This window comes from Pollicipes pollicipes, unplaced genomic scaffold, assembly GCF_011947565.3.
Source record: "Pollicipes pollicipes isolate AB1234 unplaced genomic scaffold, Ppol_2.1 Scaffold_6686;HRSCAF=7923_pilon_pilon_pilon, whole genome shotgun sequence".
In the NCBI taxonomy this organism is placed as follows: domain Eukaryota; kingdom Metazoa; phylum Arthropoda; class Thecostraca; order Pollicipedomorpha; family Pollicipedidae; genus Pollicipes; species Pollicipes pollicipes.
In genome coordinates, this window is record NW_023596921.1 from 42,934,941 (window position 1) to 42,951,441 (window position 16,501).

The 16,501-nt window shown below is 48.8% G+C and overlaps 2 protein-coding genes across 3 annotated transcripts; one reads left to right on the forward strand and one right to left on the reverse strand.

The window, feature by feature from the left end:
- Window positions 1-1,558: 1,558 nt before the first annotated feature.
- LOC119107592 (uncharacterized) lies at window positions 1,559-5,790 on the reverse strand. Of its 2 annotated transcripts, none has more exons than XM_037231092.1 (3): window positions 5,642-5,790; window positions 5,306-5,441; window positions 1,559-1,982 (listed from the first exon to the last, which is right to left on the reverse strand). In XM_037231092.1, the coding sequence occupies exons 1-3, from the start codon at window positions 5,727-5,729 to the stop codon at window positions 1,802-1,804; spliced, it is 405 nt and encodes a 134-aa protein (XP_037086987.1). In that variant the 5' UTR covers window positions 5,730-5,790; the 3' UTR covers window positions 1,559-1,801. The 2 variants fall into 2 exon arrangements, with proteins under 2 accessions (XP_037086987.1, XP_037086988.1); XM_037231093.1 differs by lacking the exon at window positions 1,559-1,982 and adding an exon at window positions 4,423-5,030.
- A 5,325-nt stretch (window positions 5,791-11,115) lies between these two features.
- Window positions 11,116-12,095, forward strand: LOC119107591 (uncharacterized). The gene is made up of 3 exons (XM_037231091.1): window positions 11,116-11,269; window positions 11,470-11,605; window positions 11,882-12,095. The coding sequence occupies exons 1-3, from the start codon at window positions 11,182-11,184 to the stop codon at window positions 12,060-12,062; spliced, it is 405 nt and encodes a 134-aa protein (XP_037086986.1). The 5' UTR covers window positions 11,116-11,181; the 3' UTR covers window positions 12,063-12,095.
- The last annotated feature ends 4,406 nt before the right edge of the window (window positions 12,096-16,501 follow it).

The following is a 16,501-nucleotide window of genomic DNA, read 5'->3' on the forward strand; positions in this document are numbered from 1 at the left end:
GTCCTTACCCCACCGCATGCATTATTTTACGCTGTAAATAGCCCCTGACAGAAATGTTGGAACATCATCCTACCTTCCTATGCGTCGCCAAAGGCTCGGAAGTGGCCGTGTCTCCTATTCTTAAGGGGTATTGTATTTTACTGTATCGTCCACTCTTATCACGAGGGAAGATTTCAGAAAAGGTAAGCAATAAATATGTAAGCCTGAGCTCTGAATAAATCGTTAGTCAGTATCGTTAACAACGAGAGAGTGGATGAATGTATTTGATTAAAATTGTTTGTGTGGTGAAGCTCCTGTGCCTTCATTTTGACGTCAACACGGAACACAGTGGGAGTGATTGGGTTGCACAGGATTCAATATGGAAGATTTGGATTACATTCAGAATGGACATACGCGAGACATTTCCTTGCTTTCAGGAGGGGTGTTGACCGTGGGTTTAAACGAAAGAAAGGCCAAAACGCCGTGTGTTGCCAGCATTGCCGAAGTGCGCGAAGACGCACCATTGGTAGCCACATATAAGCCTGCTGGTTGCATCAAAGCTATGCACACTTCGTTGCTAGTCGATTTGGAACCAAGACAGTAAAAAGCGTCTCGTTGATGTAGCTGGCTGGATTCAAACAAGGTTGTCAAATAATTGAAGGCAAGAAAGTTAAAAAGTTTGGTGAGAATAATCCACGTGTGGGCAATCATTTTCTGCTGTCTGAATACATGGTGCCAACAGGGGCTGTGCTAACGGGATGATTATGTAGGGCTGAGGCTCCGAGCCATGACTGAGGACACTCTCCAGCCATGTTAAGGTTTTATATAATGGCTTATGCAGAACTGAGAGGCCAGGAATACCTCCCTCCTCTTGTTGTCAATGCAAGTGGCCCATGCGGTCAAAACTGGTCTTCTGTGAGTCAGCCTCATCTGAACGCGGTTACGCTTTTTCATGAGCACAAACGCCGTCCAGAAGCAGTTAATCTGCGAGAGATAGCGGATGCCTACATCAGCCTCAGAGTGAACAAAAAATAAAAAGCTTGAGGAAAATGTGTGCGTTTAGTGCGGCCGGGTCAACGCAAATAAATACTTTGTCACGCTGTGAACATACTGCGATATACTGGCATGTACTTAAGGTCCGTTGGACTATGCATTGAACGTCTTCTAAAGGAATAAGACAGGGACGTTGGAAGCAGGCAAAGTTTGACTCAGGAAAAGTTGCTCTTATAGCACTTTTTGACCCTCCCCACCATCCTAAAAACAGAAGCAAGTGTTGTAACGCGCGGTGACAATGGTCAGAGGCATTCAAGAGCGACAACCGATCACCTTCTAGTGATCGGGATGCATGCGAAGGCAACGCAACTGGCCATGAGTTGTCTCGCAAAGCCTTTGTGACGGGCCTGGTAGGAGTTGTGTTTAGGAAAGTCGTCGAATCTTAGAAGAATATTAGATGAAATGTATCTGACTGGTGGCACCGCTCTTGAACGTTTCATCGGTGCATGGATGATCGTAATACGGCTATGAGTGACGAAATTACGAAGAATGACTGCCACATGTCTCAACAGTTCCCACATCCAGATTCAAAAGTATATTTACCTGAGCATCAGGCTGGTGCTGTACAAAGCTGGCAACCACCAGTTAACGAAGTGCTACTTGTACGTACAAAAACCATATAACTAGACATGACACCAATATCACAAGACTTCCACTAAATCCAGCACAGCAATAGGAACATTCAGCTATACCGACTTCCCATACACATGCGAATATTCAGACATCTTTGGTTCACACTCGAGCAAATGTAGTCCCATCACATTCCTGACTAGAGCAGGGGATATTTGTGCGCCGGCAGAGGCACAAGCTTGCCGTCCACGTAGTGCTTACAGACAAGGCGAGCACAGCAGTCGGGAAACTCCTTCCTCCTGTCTTCCCGAGCCTCGCGGCAGAACAGGTTGTCGGCCTTCAGCTTCTTGAAGTCCACCTGCTTTCTCACCGACGGACACCTGTAAAGTGATTGCGTAAATTACAAAACTCGATAGGACGGGGACATCAAAGCAACCTTCAGCGCGCATGATTGGAATCGCCGGCAAATTTAAACGTTCGTCATAAAAATAATGGTTTACATTAGCATGTTGTGGACTTAATCAACGCTGGAAACTGGAAATGACGGAGCTCTTGCATAGCGTGCAGGGTGTTTTTTTAGGTTACAAGAATTGCACGGTGATTGTTGTCAACATCCCGACCTCCATCCGCTAATTGACGACTGCATATTATGCTCACTGGAATCTGTCGATGTAGACCTGTAAGTGATTGTGTTAATTATAAAACCCGATAGGACAGGGAGTCGAAGAGTCAAGAGATCTGCAGCAAGTCGTTGGTCGCTCGTTATTCATATGATCAAGATTGGGAAGGCCAGTCTTCTGAAACAGGGTACTTGGCGACCATTAATACAAAATTCGATTTTACCAACCAACTAAGTTCAGATGAGTGTCACGGGTCCAGGAATATCTGGCCTTTCCTTCTTCTGCATCTTTATTTGTCTCACAAATGCGCTCAAGTGTAAAGACACTGATCACGATTTCCCACTCGTTCCAATTCGGGCATCAACGTGTGACGTTATCATCCTAACGTCAAACGACCGCAGCCAACATCTCTAGTGTCGCCCACCGGTCCAGTACGCCCCCGGCTGTGTGGGCGCGTAAATCCCAGAGCTGGAATGCCTATATCTGCCATGTGAAGTGGACGAGCCTGGTAAAAATGAATTTCCCAGTCAGGATTCAATGAGTAACGTCAAGATTCTCACGTCACGGATGGCGGCGAACAGCTCTCGTCGTTCTCACCGAGCTAGTACGTCACCACCTGTTCAGCCGACGAGGACAGAAAATACCTTGACGAGCAGACTCACGTCAACGACGATGAAGTCCCCGGGCTGAAATGCATATATCTGTCACATATAATCAACCAGCCTGTTGAGAGTGCATAACCTATGTAGCTGCATATTGCAAAGCGTTTATGCAAACACGTATGACATCACATTTCCGTGGCACGAATTCATCTCATGCCATCCTCAGTGTATTGCAGCACATGCAACGGTCGTTTTCTTCGGAAACATTCCACGTATTCAATATCTGGACGGCCTTGCGAGTACTCCGCAGCGGCAGCCCGGCACCGAATTCAACGATGAGAAGTCCGGCGCCAGTGAGACTTCATCATGACTAGATACACATGAGAGGCACCAGAGGCAGGGTGAGTGGGCCCATGTTGATGCGATTGTGTTGCACTGGCACTGTCCACAATGGTGCAGGAAAATGATTAATGCCGGTGTATTTTGATAGCGTATTGAGATGCGGAGCTCCGGCAACGCTGTCGAAGTGAGACCTACTCAGGTCCCAGGGACCCCAAGATACCAAGATATCCAACACACGATGCCGGAGTGGGAAACAAGTATTGTGTGTGATTTGTTGATGCATGTTGTGCATATCCGTGTGCACGCGTTTGTGGTATGCAGCACGAGGCAACGGTTACAACACGCTCAATTTGCAATGCTTAAAACGTTCGGCATGAATGGCATAGAATGTCCTGGTGATGTAGGCCAAAAGGATGTGCATAGTGTTTTGCTCGGTATAAGAGAGAAACGCGCCCAGCCTCTCAGCTCCTATTGTTTTTCAGCATTATGAGTTCGAACCCCATGATGAACGGCTTGCGGTCGCTTGACCCCCGGGGGCGAATATTTTAATATTTCAATGCCGGAGACAGATATATTTTTTCCCGCTCATAGGTCGGTGACTACTCGGTAACTAGCCACAAAGGACTAGCCGGACATAGAGCCTCGCGATCATGTTTTCACATGAGCAAGCAAAGCTCAGGCGAAATTACTCATTCAACTGGGACGATGACCTCCGGACAATGACTTGACTGCAGGAAATAAGGGATTGTTAGCATGTGCTATGAGCCTGGTGTGATCCGTGCAAGGCATTCGGCATACCTTTCTGTCTAAATTAGTTTAAAAGACTCATGCCGTAACCTCAATACAGTGATATTCCCCTTCTCTTCCAGCCATCACCAAATGCCATGTTTCAAATCGCTCCGCAGCCCGCTGTGTCTATGTATTTACACCAGCCGGGAATCAACTTAGGAGCCTGACGAGAAGAATTTGTAGAGAAATGGAACACGATATGGTCACTAAAATCATTTAAATTCTGAAATCATCTTGAGGGTACTCGGATTCAATGCTCAAGATGAAGTCGTAGGTCAAAGACCAACATGACGAAAACGGGATGCTCGAAAAAACGCAAAAATCTTAATAGGTTCTTCCGCGGTGTAATTATAGAGGACATCCTCACAACAAATCAAGCGCCGCCCCCTATTTGTAAAACCACTAGTCGACGACTCTTCTTGTTGCAGATTTCATTCACCTTGAAAAAGTCGTATGTTTCAGGTTTATTCGTGCTGCCATCCGGACATTGATTTTACTGCCTTCCGAATGAGGAATATTAGATGAAATGTATCTGACTAGCGGCACCGCTCCTGAATGTGTCATCGGTGCATCGATGGTCACAACACGGCTATGAGTGACGAAATTACGAAGAATGACTGCCACATGTCTCAACAGTTCCCATATCCAGAATCAAAAGTATATTTACCTGAGCATCAGGTTGGTCCTATACAAAGCTGGCAACCAGCAGTCAGCGAAGTGATACTTGTACGCACAAAAACCATATAACTAGACATGACACCAATATCACAAGACTTCCACTGAAAGCCAGCACAGCAATAGGAACATCCGGCTATGCTAACTTCCCATACACGGATGGATTTTCAGACATCTTTGGTTCGCACTCCCGCAGCTGTAGTTTCATCCCAGCCCTGACTAGAGCAGGGGATATTTGTGCGCCGGCAGCGGCACAAGCTTGCCGTCCACGTAGTGTTTACAGACAAGACGGGCACAGCAGTCGGGAAACTCTTTCCTCCTATCTCCCCGAGCCTCGCGGCAGAACAGGTTGTCGGCCTGTAGCTTCTTAAAGTCCACCTGCTTTCTCACCGACGGACACCTGTAACGTGATTGCGTTAATTATAAAACCTGATAGGACAGGACCATCAAAGTAACCCTCGGTGCCCAGGACTGGAAACGCTGGCAAATTTATACTTTTGTCATAGCAATTTTTAGTTTACACTAGCATGTTGTGGACTTAATCAACTCTGGAAACTGGAAAGACGGAGCTCTTGAATAGCGTGCAGAGTTTTTTTAGGTTACAAGAATTGCACGGTGATTGTTGTCAACATCCCGATCTCCATCCGCTAACCGACGACTGCACACCACACTCACTGGAATCTGTCGATGTAGAGAACGCCGTCGTCCTTGACGCAGTGACTCTGCTTACAGCCAGAGAATGGGGAGCTCCAGACATCACCGATATTGTACTTCTTGTCAACCTGGTTGTCATGGCATTTGGTGTCGTCACCTGTAGAGAAAAGACACAAGGCGAGAGTTAGCCCTCAGGGTCTCGTAGCCAAATCACCTGGCACGTTTTGTTTCGCTTTGCAGATACTTTGTTCTTGAAAAGCCAGCTTCCTGTCATCGTTGTTATCTGAATGCAAGACAAGACAAGCGGTATCAATGGGACATATAAAGTTACCATGACATCGCATTGTTAGATCTTACCTCTGCCAACCGGGAAACGAAGGTATCTCGGGTACTGTGCGCAGCACAGCTGCACACAAACAGCAGCGATGACCAGCAGTTTCCACATATTGCTGACTGAAAGTCTTGCACTGCGGCTGACCAGAGTCCACTCTCGTCTGTTGTCTGGTCTGGCCACCAAACGCTTATGTATGCAGTCCCCAGCGGCCGGCTCCTTATGTATGCGGCACCGGACCGTGACGTCACGGTGCACAGGGCCGGTCGTGATCAGCGCAGTTTCCCGGGAGGACATTCCCCCGAGAGGCGATGTTCTTGCACGTGCCTGACGCCCGGCGTTTGGGGGCCTTCACCGTGACGCACCTATTTGAGGTCGGACCGGGATCGGTTCCGGTGTAAAGACCACCGCTCCGCAACACTGCAAACGGCCAAGAAAGGCCATACATCGGCCAGCAGACACAAGCGGAGGTGGGACGTAGAAATGTTTTGCCATGCGTTCCCTGGACCCAGAAGACAGAAAAAGTTGACAGTACGCACATACATATCTAATGCCATCGACACTCGCATGCGCTCTTGGCCCGCCGCGGTACGGCCCGCTATGGTGCGATTTATTCATGCCTTGTCCATGCGTATTTATTCAGCATTATGATCATGTGAAAATGCCTGTTCTTCCGAACGTTACTGTTTGGTGAAGTAAGTGGAGTATTGCTGATGAGCATCGGTCTGGCTGGTATCGCCATGAAGAAGAACGCTTCAGGGAAAAGACGCGAAGGGAAAAGATGCACTAGTTATCAATTGGTAAAGTACGCTAATCAGAGTATTTTGTGAAGGCATTTGTCTTTTAGCCTGGAGCTGGTTTATCTTCGTGCGTGTTGAAATTTGGTGGTGGCTGAAAGAAAGTTTGAGATTAATGCATAACATAATACTGGATGCATTACAAAATAAACTTGACTACACTGTATCTTTTTTTTAAAAAATTCATAAGCAATATCTGGCTCACAGCATTTGCTAAGAGTGGCTTCCTCCTTGAATCGTGGGCCTCCACCTAGATCACATCATCCAAGTTTAACAGGTAACTTCGCCTCTCTTCTCCGCTCGTGCCAGGCGGACCGCAGGACAACATCTTACGTGTTGCACATGGCGGTTACGTCACAGTCCTGTGTGAGATTGAAGCGGGCTGGTTGGCTTCCATCCGCTTGCCTATGGACGGGTCATATAGATCTTGTTAATGGGACTCCAGCCTAGGGTCAGACGACCACATCCCCCCATACTTTCCCCTCCCCCACGCGGCTGCAGGCACAGAAATGCACTCGTGCAAGCATTTGCTATGCCGGTATGTTGTGTGGGACCTGGAGTTCCCGAACGTGGACAAGTCACACCTTTGACAACGCCGTCAGCTGCGGACAGCTCGGCACGCCGCTGAAAACTGGCCGACCTAATCCTTTCCCAGGACATTGCTCACATCGCTGGTGAACACCGCGCGTGGGCATCAGCCCTGGCTTGCGCCCTGCTCGTGCGAGCCCAGACATAATGGGGCCTCACTGGCGCCGGACTTCTCGCCGCTGCATGCGGTGTCGAGGAATCTTGTCGCGGAATCCTCGCCACGCTGTCCGAAGATGGAGCAGGTGGGATGTTTCCGAAGAATACTTCCGATGCATGTGCTGCTGTGCGCTAAGCCAGGTGGGAGATGCGTTCGCCCCAACTGAATGTGATGCCATGGATAACTGATTCAGCGCTTCACAATGTGCACAGGTCATACATTATTCACAGGCTGCTGCTTTGAAGCGAAGATGCATGCATTCCATCTCGGGGATCATCCCGGCAGCCGGTCAGTGACGAACGCATCCGGTGAGCTGGGCTAGAGCTGGCCGCCGCCGCCGGTGACGTCAGAATGGTGGCGTCACGGGTTGAGACCCGCCGCTGAGAGACTGGCTCTTGGTGGTTAGTGACGTCACTGCTGCGTGCGTTCGTGGGGTAAATATAGATTCAGATGTGGAAAGATCTTGGTATTCGTGGAGTACCGACTTCCATTTGAGTATAACGACCGGTAATAACCGGACTTTTAAAGTGGACGTCTTGTGAACCGTTCCAGAAAACTAAGTTGCCCATGTGGCAAGATTCGCTGAGCTGTAGAAATATTACCTGACTTCAACTAGCGCTTGCAGCGCAGGGTCTGTAAGGAATTGGCGAGCAGTGGATGGCACGGTTGCTGATTGAAAAATCTCCCGCGTTTCCATCTTGAGCATGTGAGTTGCAAAGACTACGTTGCTTTTGGCGCATATAATATACGTGTGGCTCATTTGCCAGACCAAATGAGCAAACAAATAGCTCATACAAGGGAGGCAGCTAATGGGACACCCCACCCCCACTCCTTCCCTCCCAGTTCCTCATTACTCTTATTTTAGCACCGCAGATGCCTCCTGAGAGAAAGCTAGAAATCGCCGTACCCTTTAGAATGAACTATAGGGTGCAGTACGGCAACACCGAATGGATGTATTCGAGCAAGTCGAATGTGCGATCTTTGCCAGCTCTCTCATAATGAGTTCCCACTGAGCTCTGCCCCCCCCCCCCCAAGCCTCCGCCGCCCTTAAGAACATTCTGCCTGCTCCCCTGACCCATGCAGTTCATGTTCTGAGTAAAAAAAATTGAGGTTGGCACTGGGTCGTTTGCCTTGGCACGTGGCCCGACATTGACCAGGGACGTTGTCCGTCGGCGTTGTCCGGGTCAACGAACCTTGAACTGATTTCACCTCGCCCCGTCATTAAGTATAGCCTTGACCTCTGTGAACGCCATGGTATGATTCTGATAAGCAAGAACTGGCTCTATTGTTTGGTGCCAGCTGCAAGGGAATGCGGTCGTTATCGTGGATGCTAGAAAGCCCTAAACTAGTTCGTTAATGTGGGTGGTTTTCAAGGCAACTTACGCTCCTGTGACTTCATGCGACAGACGCCAAGACGAGGAATCCATGGCCATATTTGGCGGATATGCTGGTTAAAATTATAACTGTTTACATCTGATGGCCAGATCTAAAAACAGAGGGTACTTTTACCATTAACCGGTTACGGCTGGCGAATACCCTAGAGCATACCTCAGATGTCGGGTTGGGCCACACCAATGATTTACAGCACGTTTCATGCGCGAATGCGCACAAAATCACTAGAAATGGTCGTTAGGTGATAATGGTGGTTAGGTGGTAAATGGTGATATAAAGCATGAAACTGCGCTGTGTAAATCATAGCACATAAAGACACTAAAACAAAATGCGTTTTGACTATTTGCTCAACTGACTCTTATTGTGGTCCTTGGCCAGCCTACCGCAGGTGACGCGTAAGCACATAGTGACGCAATGCCCGGAATGTTACGTGGAGAGGAGCAGACGCCAGCCACTGAAGTCTGGGCTGGCCAGCAGACAGATTCAGCCATCGCCGATCACTTGTTCTGAGATCATTTAGCCCCCTGTCGCTTTCTGTTCAAAAACCCCTTGCTTGGTTCATGGCTCAAATTTGATTGACCGTCTTGTGTCAATAACTGTCTTCAGGACACTCTTGCGTTCTCACACGTCTTTCTGACAGACCTCCGTCCCAAGACCCTTGGAGTCGGTTCTCGCCTTCGAGCATCGTGTCTAGAACGTCCCCTGGCAGCACCAGTGGCATTTAGCCATCTTCATTCCAGCCTAAGCACTCGAGGCTCGTGGTCTCGGCCACATATTGTTCTGGTATTTTGAGACATCCTTGAACCTCTCAGGATGTCACATACCAGTCTTCGATCCTACAGCCGTCCGTAGACTCCAGTCGCACGGGTACCGAAAGTCGATCGCACTTTGCTAACGCTCTATAGTTTTAGACCATCTGACCGTCTCTGGGTCCATTTTATTGAACTCTGAACCAATGGACATTTTTCTATCGCAAGCCACGTTGGGCTCCGTGCGACCATCGTAGGCATGTTTGTTCCGCGGCCAGCTATCCTAATCGCGGTGCTTTAGAGTTGTCGGGCCCTGGCGGTCTTTGAACGGCTCTCATATTGTCACGACATCGTCTAAGCGGCATGACCATGGACAAATGGTCTGATCAAGTGACAACTCCGAACGCCAAACCACGTACGCACACGGCTAATCAAGATTGGTGGCCTTATCTGAGCATTGTCGTGAGAATGGTCACCTTTGTGGCGCCTTCCCATCTCTTCAGAACTGTAGGGTGGTCCTCCAGCGGTCCTTACTGTAGGCTGAAGCGTCTCATTCATGAAAGATGACTCACCATGAAAGAAATGAAATGTTAATACTACGGTTCATAGGCTATGTTGCGTACTTCTTCAGTTGAACAGCTGCTGTAGAGAATGGCACTTGGTAAAAAATCCTGATCGGTGTTAAGTTCAACACAATAAATGTCTGAGCGTCTGTGAATGGAGGGAAAGTTTCTACCTTGGGGATAAAATTTGTGACCACATAAGCTGAAACGAAACGCAGTACTTTGGTAGTTATTGCAACTGCAGCTGTGTGTGGGTAGAATCGAAGAAGATCAAGAAAGGCTGCAAACGATACCTGTATATAAACCTGTAGTTTTGAAAAACAGGCTTGTAAAAGCTTACTTTCTTGGCCTGCTGTAGCCTGTAAACCCCATTTCGATATGGCATTGTGTACTTAGAGCATAATTACGAAAGCGGTCAACAACGTAGTGGCGCAATGAAAGAGGCACCCATCTATTATCTCTGGGCTGGTGAGCAGGTGCGTGAGTGCTTACTTTTCGGGCCTGTCGTAATTATGTAGGCTCGGTTTGAATCCAGTATTTTCTGTTTATGGAAAGTCGTGACACAGGCCTAGCGAGGTTGGCGAGCTTTTGTGTGTCCTCTCACTTTCTCACGAGTAAAAGTTAGTTTAAATAGGCAATGTGGTCCGGCAAAGTTAACAATTCAGGGTCTGTTCAGTTTCTCGATCTGATGGCCTGGCAACCTCTGCTCTCGCGTCCTGGTGCATGCCCTATAGTCAAGCGGTCGGTTTGGCAAAAGTTGCACCTCGTTTCCCCTAAAACGGACACGTCAACGTAGAGTTTTCTCAAAGGTTGTGTGTCGCATAATGCCACGTATGACACCCCCACGGATGGTGCCCTCGCCGAATGACTGCGGTATTGTATTGGTCATGGTGTGCGGCGGCGCGATGACGAGCACTATACCTAAAAATAAAGCAGTGTGGTTTAACTCGACTCAGTTCTCTTGCACGCCTCTTTAATCCCATCCGGCGTGGTCAGTATGGTAAAGCGGCTGGATTTTACCGCAGATCCCATCTCGGTTCCGCTTGAATGGACCACAGTCCGGGCGTCGGACTCGGCGTCCATGATAGTACCTTGTTAACAATGCGCATACTCCGCGTCCAAAATAGCGCTGCTGGAAAGACTTTCTCGCGGGACTCCCGCACTACAGCCGGCCTTGTGCGCCGTGACGTCACAGTCCGGTGCCGCACATATAACGAGCCGGCCGCTGGGGACTGCATACAGAAGCGTTTGGTGGCCAGACCAGACAGCAGACGAGAGTGGACTCTGGTCAGCTGCAGTGCAAGACTGTCAGTCAGTAGTATGTGGAAACTGCTGGTCATCGCTGTTGTTTGTGTGCAGCTGTGCTGTGCACAATACCCAAGATACCTTCGTTTCCCGGTTGGCAGAGGTAAGAAATTTTAATGTAGTATCTTGGTGACTTTATCAAGACAATTTGTACCGCCTAACTGTTATCGCAGTCAGTTCACGAACGTGACAGCAAGGTAGCTTTTAATGAACAAAGCGGCCGCAAAACTAAACTAAGCCTATCAGATGTGCTGGCTGCGGGATCCAGAGCGCTAACTCTCGGCTCCTTTTTGTTCTGTACAGGTGACGACACCAAATGCCACGACAACCAGGTTGACAAGAAGTACAACATTGGTGATGTCTGGAGCTCCCCATTCTCTGGCTGTAAACAAAGTCACTGTGTCAAGGACAACGGCGTCCTTTACATTGACAGATACCAGTGAGTTTGCCTAGTTTGACCCTGACAACCGTGGATAAGAGGGGTCGATAAATGAGAACAGCGTGGCACGAGCATTTGAGCAGCAGCAGGAGAGCAAGCTCTTTCTCTTAGCTTCATTACATGTTGAACGCAGACTGGCAACTTCCCTTCTTTTTTATTCAAAAGATAAAAAATGACCCATGTTTGTATGATTTTCACGTTTAAGCCGTTGCTTTCCGTGAATTCGCACCATTTTTGGCATACTGGCTTCCTCTCATTAGCGCCTTACCTTTGCAGGTGTCCGTCGGTGAGAAAGCAGGTGGACTTCAAGAAGCTGAAGGCCAACAATCTGTTCTGCCGCGAGGCTCGGGGAGACAGGAGGAAGGCGTTTCCCGACTGTTGTGCCCGCCTTGTCTGTAAACACTACGTGGACGGGAAGCTTGTGCCGCTGCCGGCGCACAAATATCCCCTGCTCTGATCGGGCTCAGATGAGACTGGGATGGCAATTATAGTTACCAAAGAAGAGACCTTGAAGTGCTTGTTTGTGTATGCATTTGCTCGTTAAAACATACATGACCAGCTGGTTCCTTAGTACGTGATCCTTTGATCTGATATTGTGTTTTTCGACCATCGACTTGCTATATGGATGCGTGGGTGGGTGTTGATGGTGGCGTGCGTACTGTGTGCATCTCTTCATCCGTTGAGCAATATGATCTCGTGTTTCAAGTTTTCTTAATTTGTATCGTCGATTGAGCAGACTTTTGGCTACAACGTGCTGCGATTGAGTTTTCATCGCAGTGTGATAGGTTTCTGTGTAGCTATGCACTTCATGGTGGATAGCTCAGTGAAGGTTGTTACTTCTAATTAAATAAAACATATGGAATTTGTTTTTGAGGGTCTTATGCCTCTGCGTGAAGAGTGAGTCGGAGAGGCATCGGGATGCTGAACGAATTCTGTGCTGCTCTTGAAAGTAAGAGCACAAATAGGAATTTGGGCATTACTTAAGCAAGACACTGCACCGTTTCCATGCGAACTTGAGGGGGGCTAACAGCATACTTCTGGGAGAAAGTTGAGCGGGCCGTTGCAGCGTTCACTGGCTAATATTTAAAGCAATATGTGCACAAAGCATACTCAAAGTCTATTTAATGAGAAAAAAACACGACAGATGAATGGAAACTGTGGCTGAACACAACTGCTACTCTGTATTCAGCAATCGTACTTATTTGATTCAACGAAGTATGCTTTGGAAATCCATGGTTTGGGAGCAGAGAAATGCTGCATTCGTAATCCAGCGGCAATGGGTACGGGTCTTCGGGTGGGGGGGGGGGGGGGGGGGGGGCGGGGGTAGGGGAGGGGGGCGCTGTTCGTTCCAATTGGCATGGAAAGGTCAAATGGCAGCTGACAAAGAGGCTAGCCCGGCCCGAGGCGGGCGTGTTGTTCCACTGCATTGTACTTTTTTTTTTAAAGCCGGAGGCAAAATTGTGCAGTGTTCTGCGTCGGCCTTGCTTGGATATCAAGGAACGCTCTCCAAGCTCTGTTTAGCAAGTACTCTTAACCTTCTATGCAATTCATTCAAAATGCAACTTAGAAAAGTTTACGCGAACAGCAACGCCGTTCATGTTATGAAGATGACGCTTTCTACACATTCAAGCGTGCGCCAAAAGCAGATTGACAGCAAAACAGCATTCCTAGTGGATGCTTACTTGAACCATGGATTGTACGACGCTGAAATATACTAGAGAAGTGTAGAGCTTGGTTGCGCGGAATCGACTGCAATTTGCATGGATACCATAAAAATTCGAATTTTAGATGTCTGATACATCAGAGCATCATTTCATTGGAATCTTGGGCCTGAATAAGGTGCGTACGACATATTTTATTCGTTAATAAAATGCGAACACAATAGCATATTTAGGTGAAACTGTCACGCAGAATTTTGGAGCGAGCCAATGTCACAGCAAACATATTTGAAGGGATATGATGCCCATGCTGAAACGACGCCCTCTGGTCCTACAAACGATGCCTTCTGGTCCACCTGTAGTACAATACAAGACGATGGTCACTCCAAGCATGCGCGCCAGCGGTCTCTGAAGGGGACGTAGATGACGGAAAGCCAGATGCCGTCGCACTATCATTTCGGTGGCATCTTGCCTTACTGCAGTGATGCACTCATCCATCGATTGCGTCGCTCCCATAGTAAACATATGCAGGTAACGAGCTACGCACATGGCGGCACGCTGGTCGACTGCATCGCTCCAGTAGTACGCATGCGCAGGTAGCGAGCTACGCACACGTCAGCATGCTAGCCGAATGGAAACAAACTGGTATCTCGAGAGTCGCTCTGGAAAGGCTGTCCGCGTGGGCGAAGTGTTGGAACGAAAAGCACATATGCCACAAATAGGCTGATCGGAGAGAACGTGCGGAACAGCAAGTCGGCCGCTCCTGATTAAGGTGTGGTAGCTCACGCTGGCGATGTTGACTGCCACAGGGACTGCGGTGGCCGACGGCAAATAGCGGAAAGATGATTGTGTTAGCGCTACAAGGAGCGGAACTACAGCGTAACGTGGATGACATATTTAGATAACCTCAAGAGACAGACGAGGGGAGCTTGTTGCATGCGAAGACAACGCATCCCTTACGATAATTGCTGGGAGTAATGTCAGTGGGCATCGTGCACAGAGCAGCAGCGCAGAGCCTCCCCCCCCCCCCCTCCCTTGAGCTTGATAACATCACCGATGTTCGAACAGCGGCCCAGACCACCCCCCCGCCCCCGGACGGTGATGACGTCACCGATTGTTCAGATGACCGTTCAGGGCCGTTGAGCCATGCCATCTTAAACGCTCGTCAATCCAGGCTAGCGCCTCTGCACGACGGAGATCTTGATCTGGACGTTCCGCCAGCCCGGTAAGCCGGGACGTTGCTGGCTTCGGTTGGAGAATCCAGCTGCGTGCCATTTCCTTGCACACCTAAAGCAGCAGTAATCCGTCCAATGAAAACGATTAACATGCCGCTACAATCTTTGCGCCTGAGGTGGCATGAGCTTAGTTAGGGGCTTCTCCTTACGCTCCTATCTGCACTATCGCTGCGGTTTTGTGAATTTCATGCATTATTTACGTGTTCGTCGTCCTTGGAAGGCATTCGATCTGACAGTTGCAGCGCGAATCCGTGACGTGCCGGTTTTGTGCATGAGATTGGGCTGGTTTGCTGTAGCTTATGACGTCATAGACGTGGTTTTGATGTCACACTAAAGGACAGATCGGTCACAGTGTTTGATATGTCGTAGGTGAGTGGCAGCGTCAAGTGATTAATAGAGTTGGCCCGATGCCGTAGTATGGGTTGGGACTTTTGGTTAATGACCATATTACTGAGTCGGAAAAATTGTCGCGAGCCATTCTGGTAGTTGTTGAAATTAATGTGGTCAAACGACTCTGCGCGTGCGCGTATATGAGCACCTCTGTACGATGTTCTTAGCGGGTTGTCACGAAGACACACGCAACGAGAAATACACGGGCACATGCCGTTTGAATGTGTACCCTCCCTCAAGACATCAGGCGGACACATGAAATGGACTCGCCAGAAATGCGCGTGATTGCATGGCTCACGGCGTCTCACCAAAACGTAACGCCACGATGCCCACAAAAGAACAATGAAGATATTCTGAGGGTAAGATGCAGTGAGCGGTTCGTGGGGAGCCCTCGAGGATTCTCTCCGAATATTAGGCGTCTGCGGCTGGATGCAGTCTTCAAATCCGGCCGACATTTCTCGATGATGTGAACATATTTGCTAGACATTGATCATCATCTTGAGACCCTGACTAAAAACATCACCATCCACAATAGATGATTGTCATGGGAATTGTGCTACATATTTTTGCCGCGAGGCCTTATTGAAAAGTGCATATTTACATTTAATACAAATCATAGAGGGGGCTAAGTCACCATGTGACTTTTCCATGGCGTTGCAATGCACTGACTATGAAGTCATGGTTCTCAAAACTAATGCAGTGTGTACCGTCATGACCCACCCGCCGCCCTACCTCTCTAAGCCCATCCGGCATGTTCAGCATGGTCGACCGGCTGGTTTTACCACAGATCTCATATCGGCTCCACTGGAACGGACTTGTCACCTTATCGGCGCCCGAAGGCCGGGCGTCAGACAAGGTGTCGAGAATAGCACTCTTCCAACGACGTTCTCCCCGAATGACCGCAATGTAACCGCTGCATGCACGGCGTCCAAAACAGCGCTGCTGAACAGATTTTCTCGTAGGCCTCCTACACGACAGCCGCCCTATGCAACGTGACGTCACGATCCGGTGCTGCATATATAGCGAGCCGGCCGGTGGAGACTGCATACAGCAGCGTTTGGTGGCCAGACCAGACAGCAGACGAGAGTGGACTAGGTCGTACAGTGCAGACTCAGCAGCAATATGTGGAAAACTGGTCATCGCTGCTGTTTGTGTGCAGCTGTGCTGTGCACAGTACCCGAGGTACCTTCGCTTCCCGGTTGGCAGAGGTAAGTTTGGGTTGGAGAGATACTGTTTCTTCACTTCGCTTGTGCTCAACGACGACATAAGACAACATTGGCTTGACATTTTCAGCATGGAAAATGCCGGATTGCCAAGATGAATGTTTGGATATTTTGACTTCGAGGATAGCGAGCGATCAATTTTAACCTCCGATATAACCCGCGATCCGCTCCAACCAATGATCTTGTCTAACCCGCGGTCATATCATATTCAGATGACGACACCAAATGTCATGACAGCAACATTGACAAGGAGTTCAACATAGGGGACGTATGGAGCTCCCCCTTCTCTGGCTGTAAACAGAGTCACTGCGTCAAGGAGGAGGGCGTTCTCTACATTGACAGATTCCAGTGAGTCTGACGGCTTGATCTCTCCAGGAAAGTCGCGCAGTG

Excerpts from the sequence above, each read along its gene's own strand:
- LOC119107591 (XM_037231091.1), top strand. The coding sequence starts at position 11,182 with ATGTGGAAACTGCTGGTCATCGCTGTTGTTTGTGTGCAGCTGTGCTGT. Across the intron at positions 11,270-11,469 it reads TCGTTTCCCGGTTGGCAGAG|GTGACGACACCAAATGCCAC; the intron begins GTAAGAAATTTT and ends TGTTCTGTACAG. Across the intron at positions 11,606-11,881 it reads CTTTACATTGACAGATACCA|GTGTCCGTCGGTGAGAAAGC; the intron begins GTGAGTTTGCCT and ends TTACCTTTGCAG.
- LOC119107592 (XM_037231092.1), bottom strand. The coding sequence starts at position 5,729 with ATGTGGAAACTGCTGGTCATCGCTGCTGTTTGTGTGCAGCTGTGCTGC. Across the intron at positions 5,442-5,641 it reads TCGTTTCCCGGTTGGCAGAG|GTGACGACACCAAATGCCAT; the intron begins GTAAGATCTAAC and ends TTTTCTCTACAG. Across the intron at positions 1,983-5,305 it reads CTCTACATCGACAGATTCCA|GTGTCCGTCGGTGAGAAAGC; the intron begins GTGAGTGTGGTG and ends ATCACTTTACAG.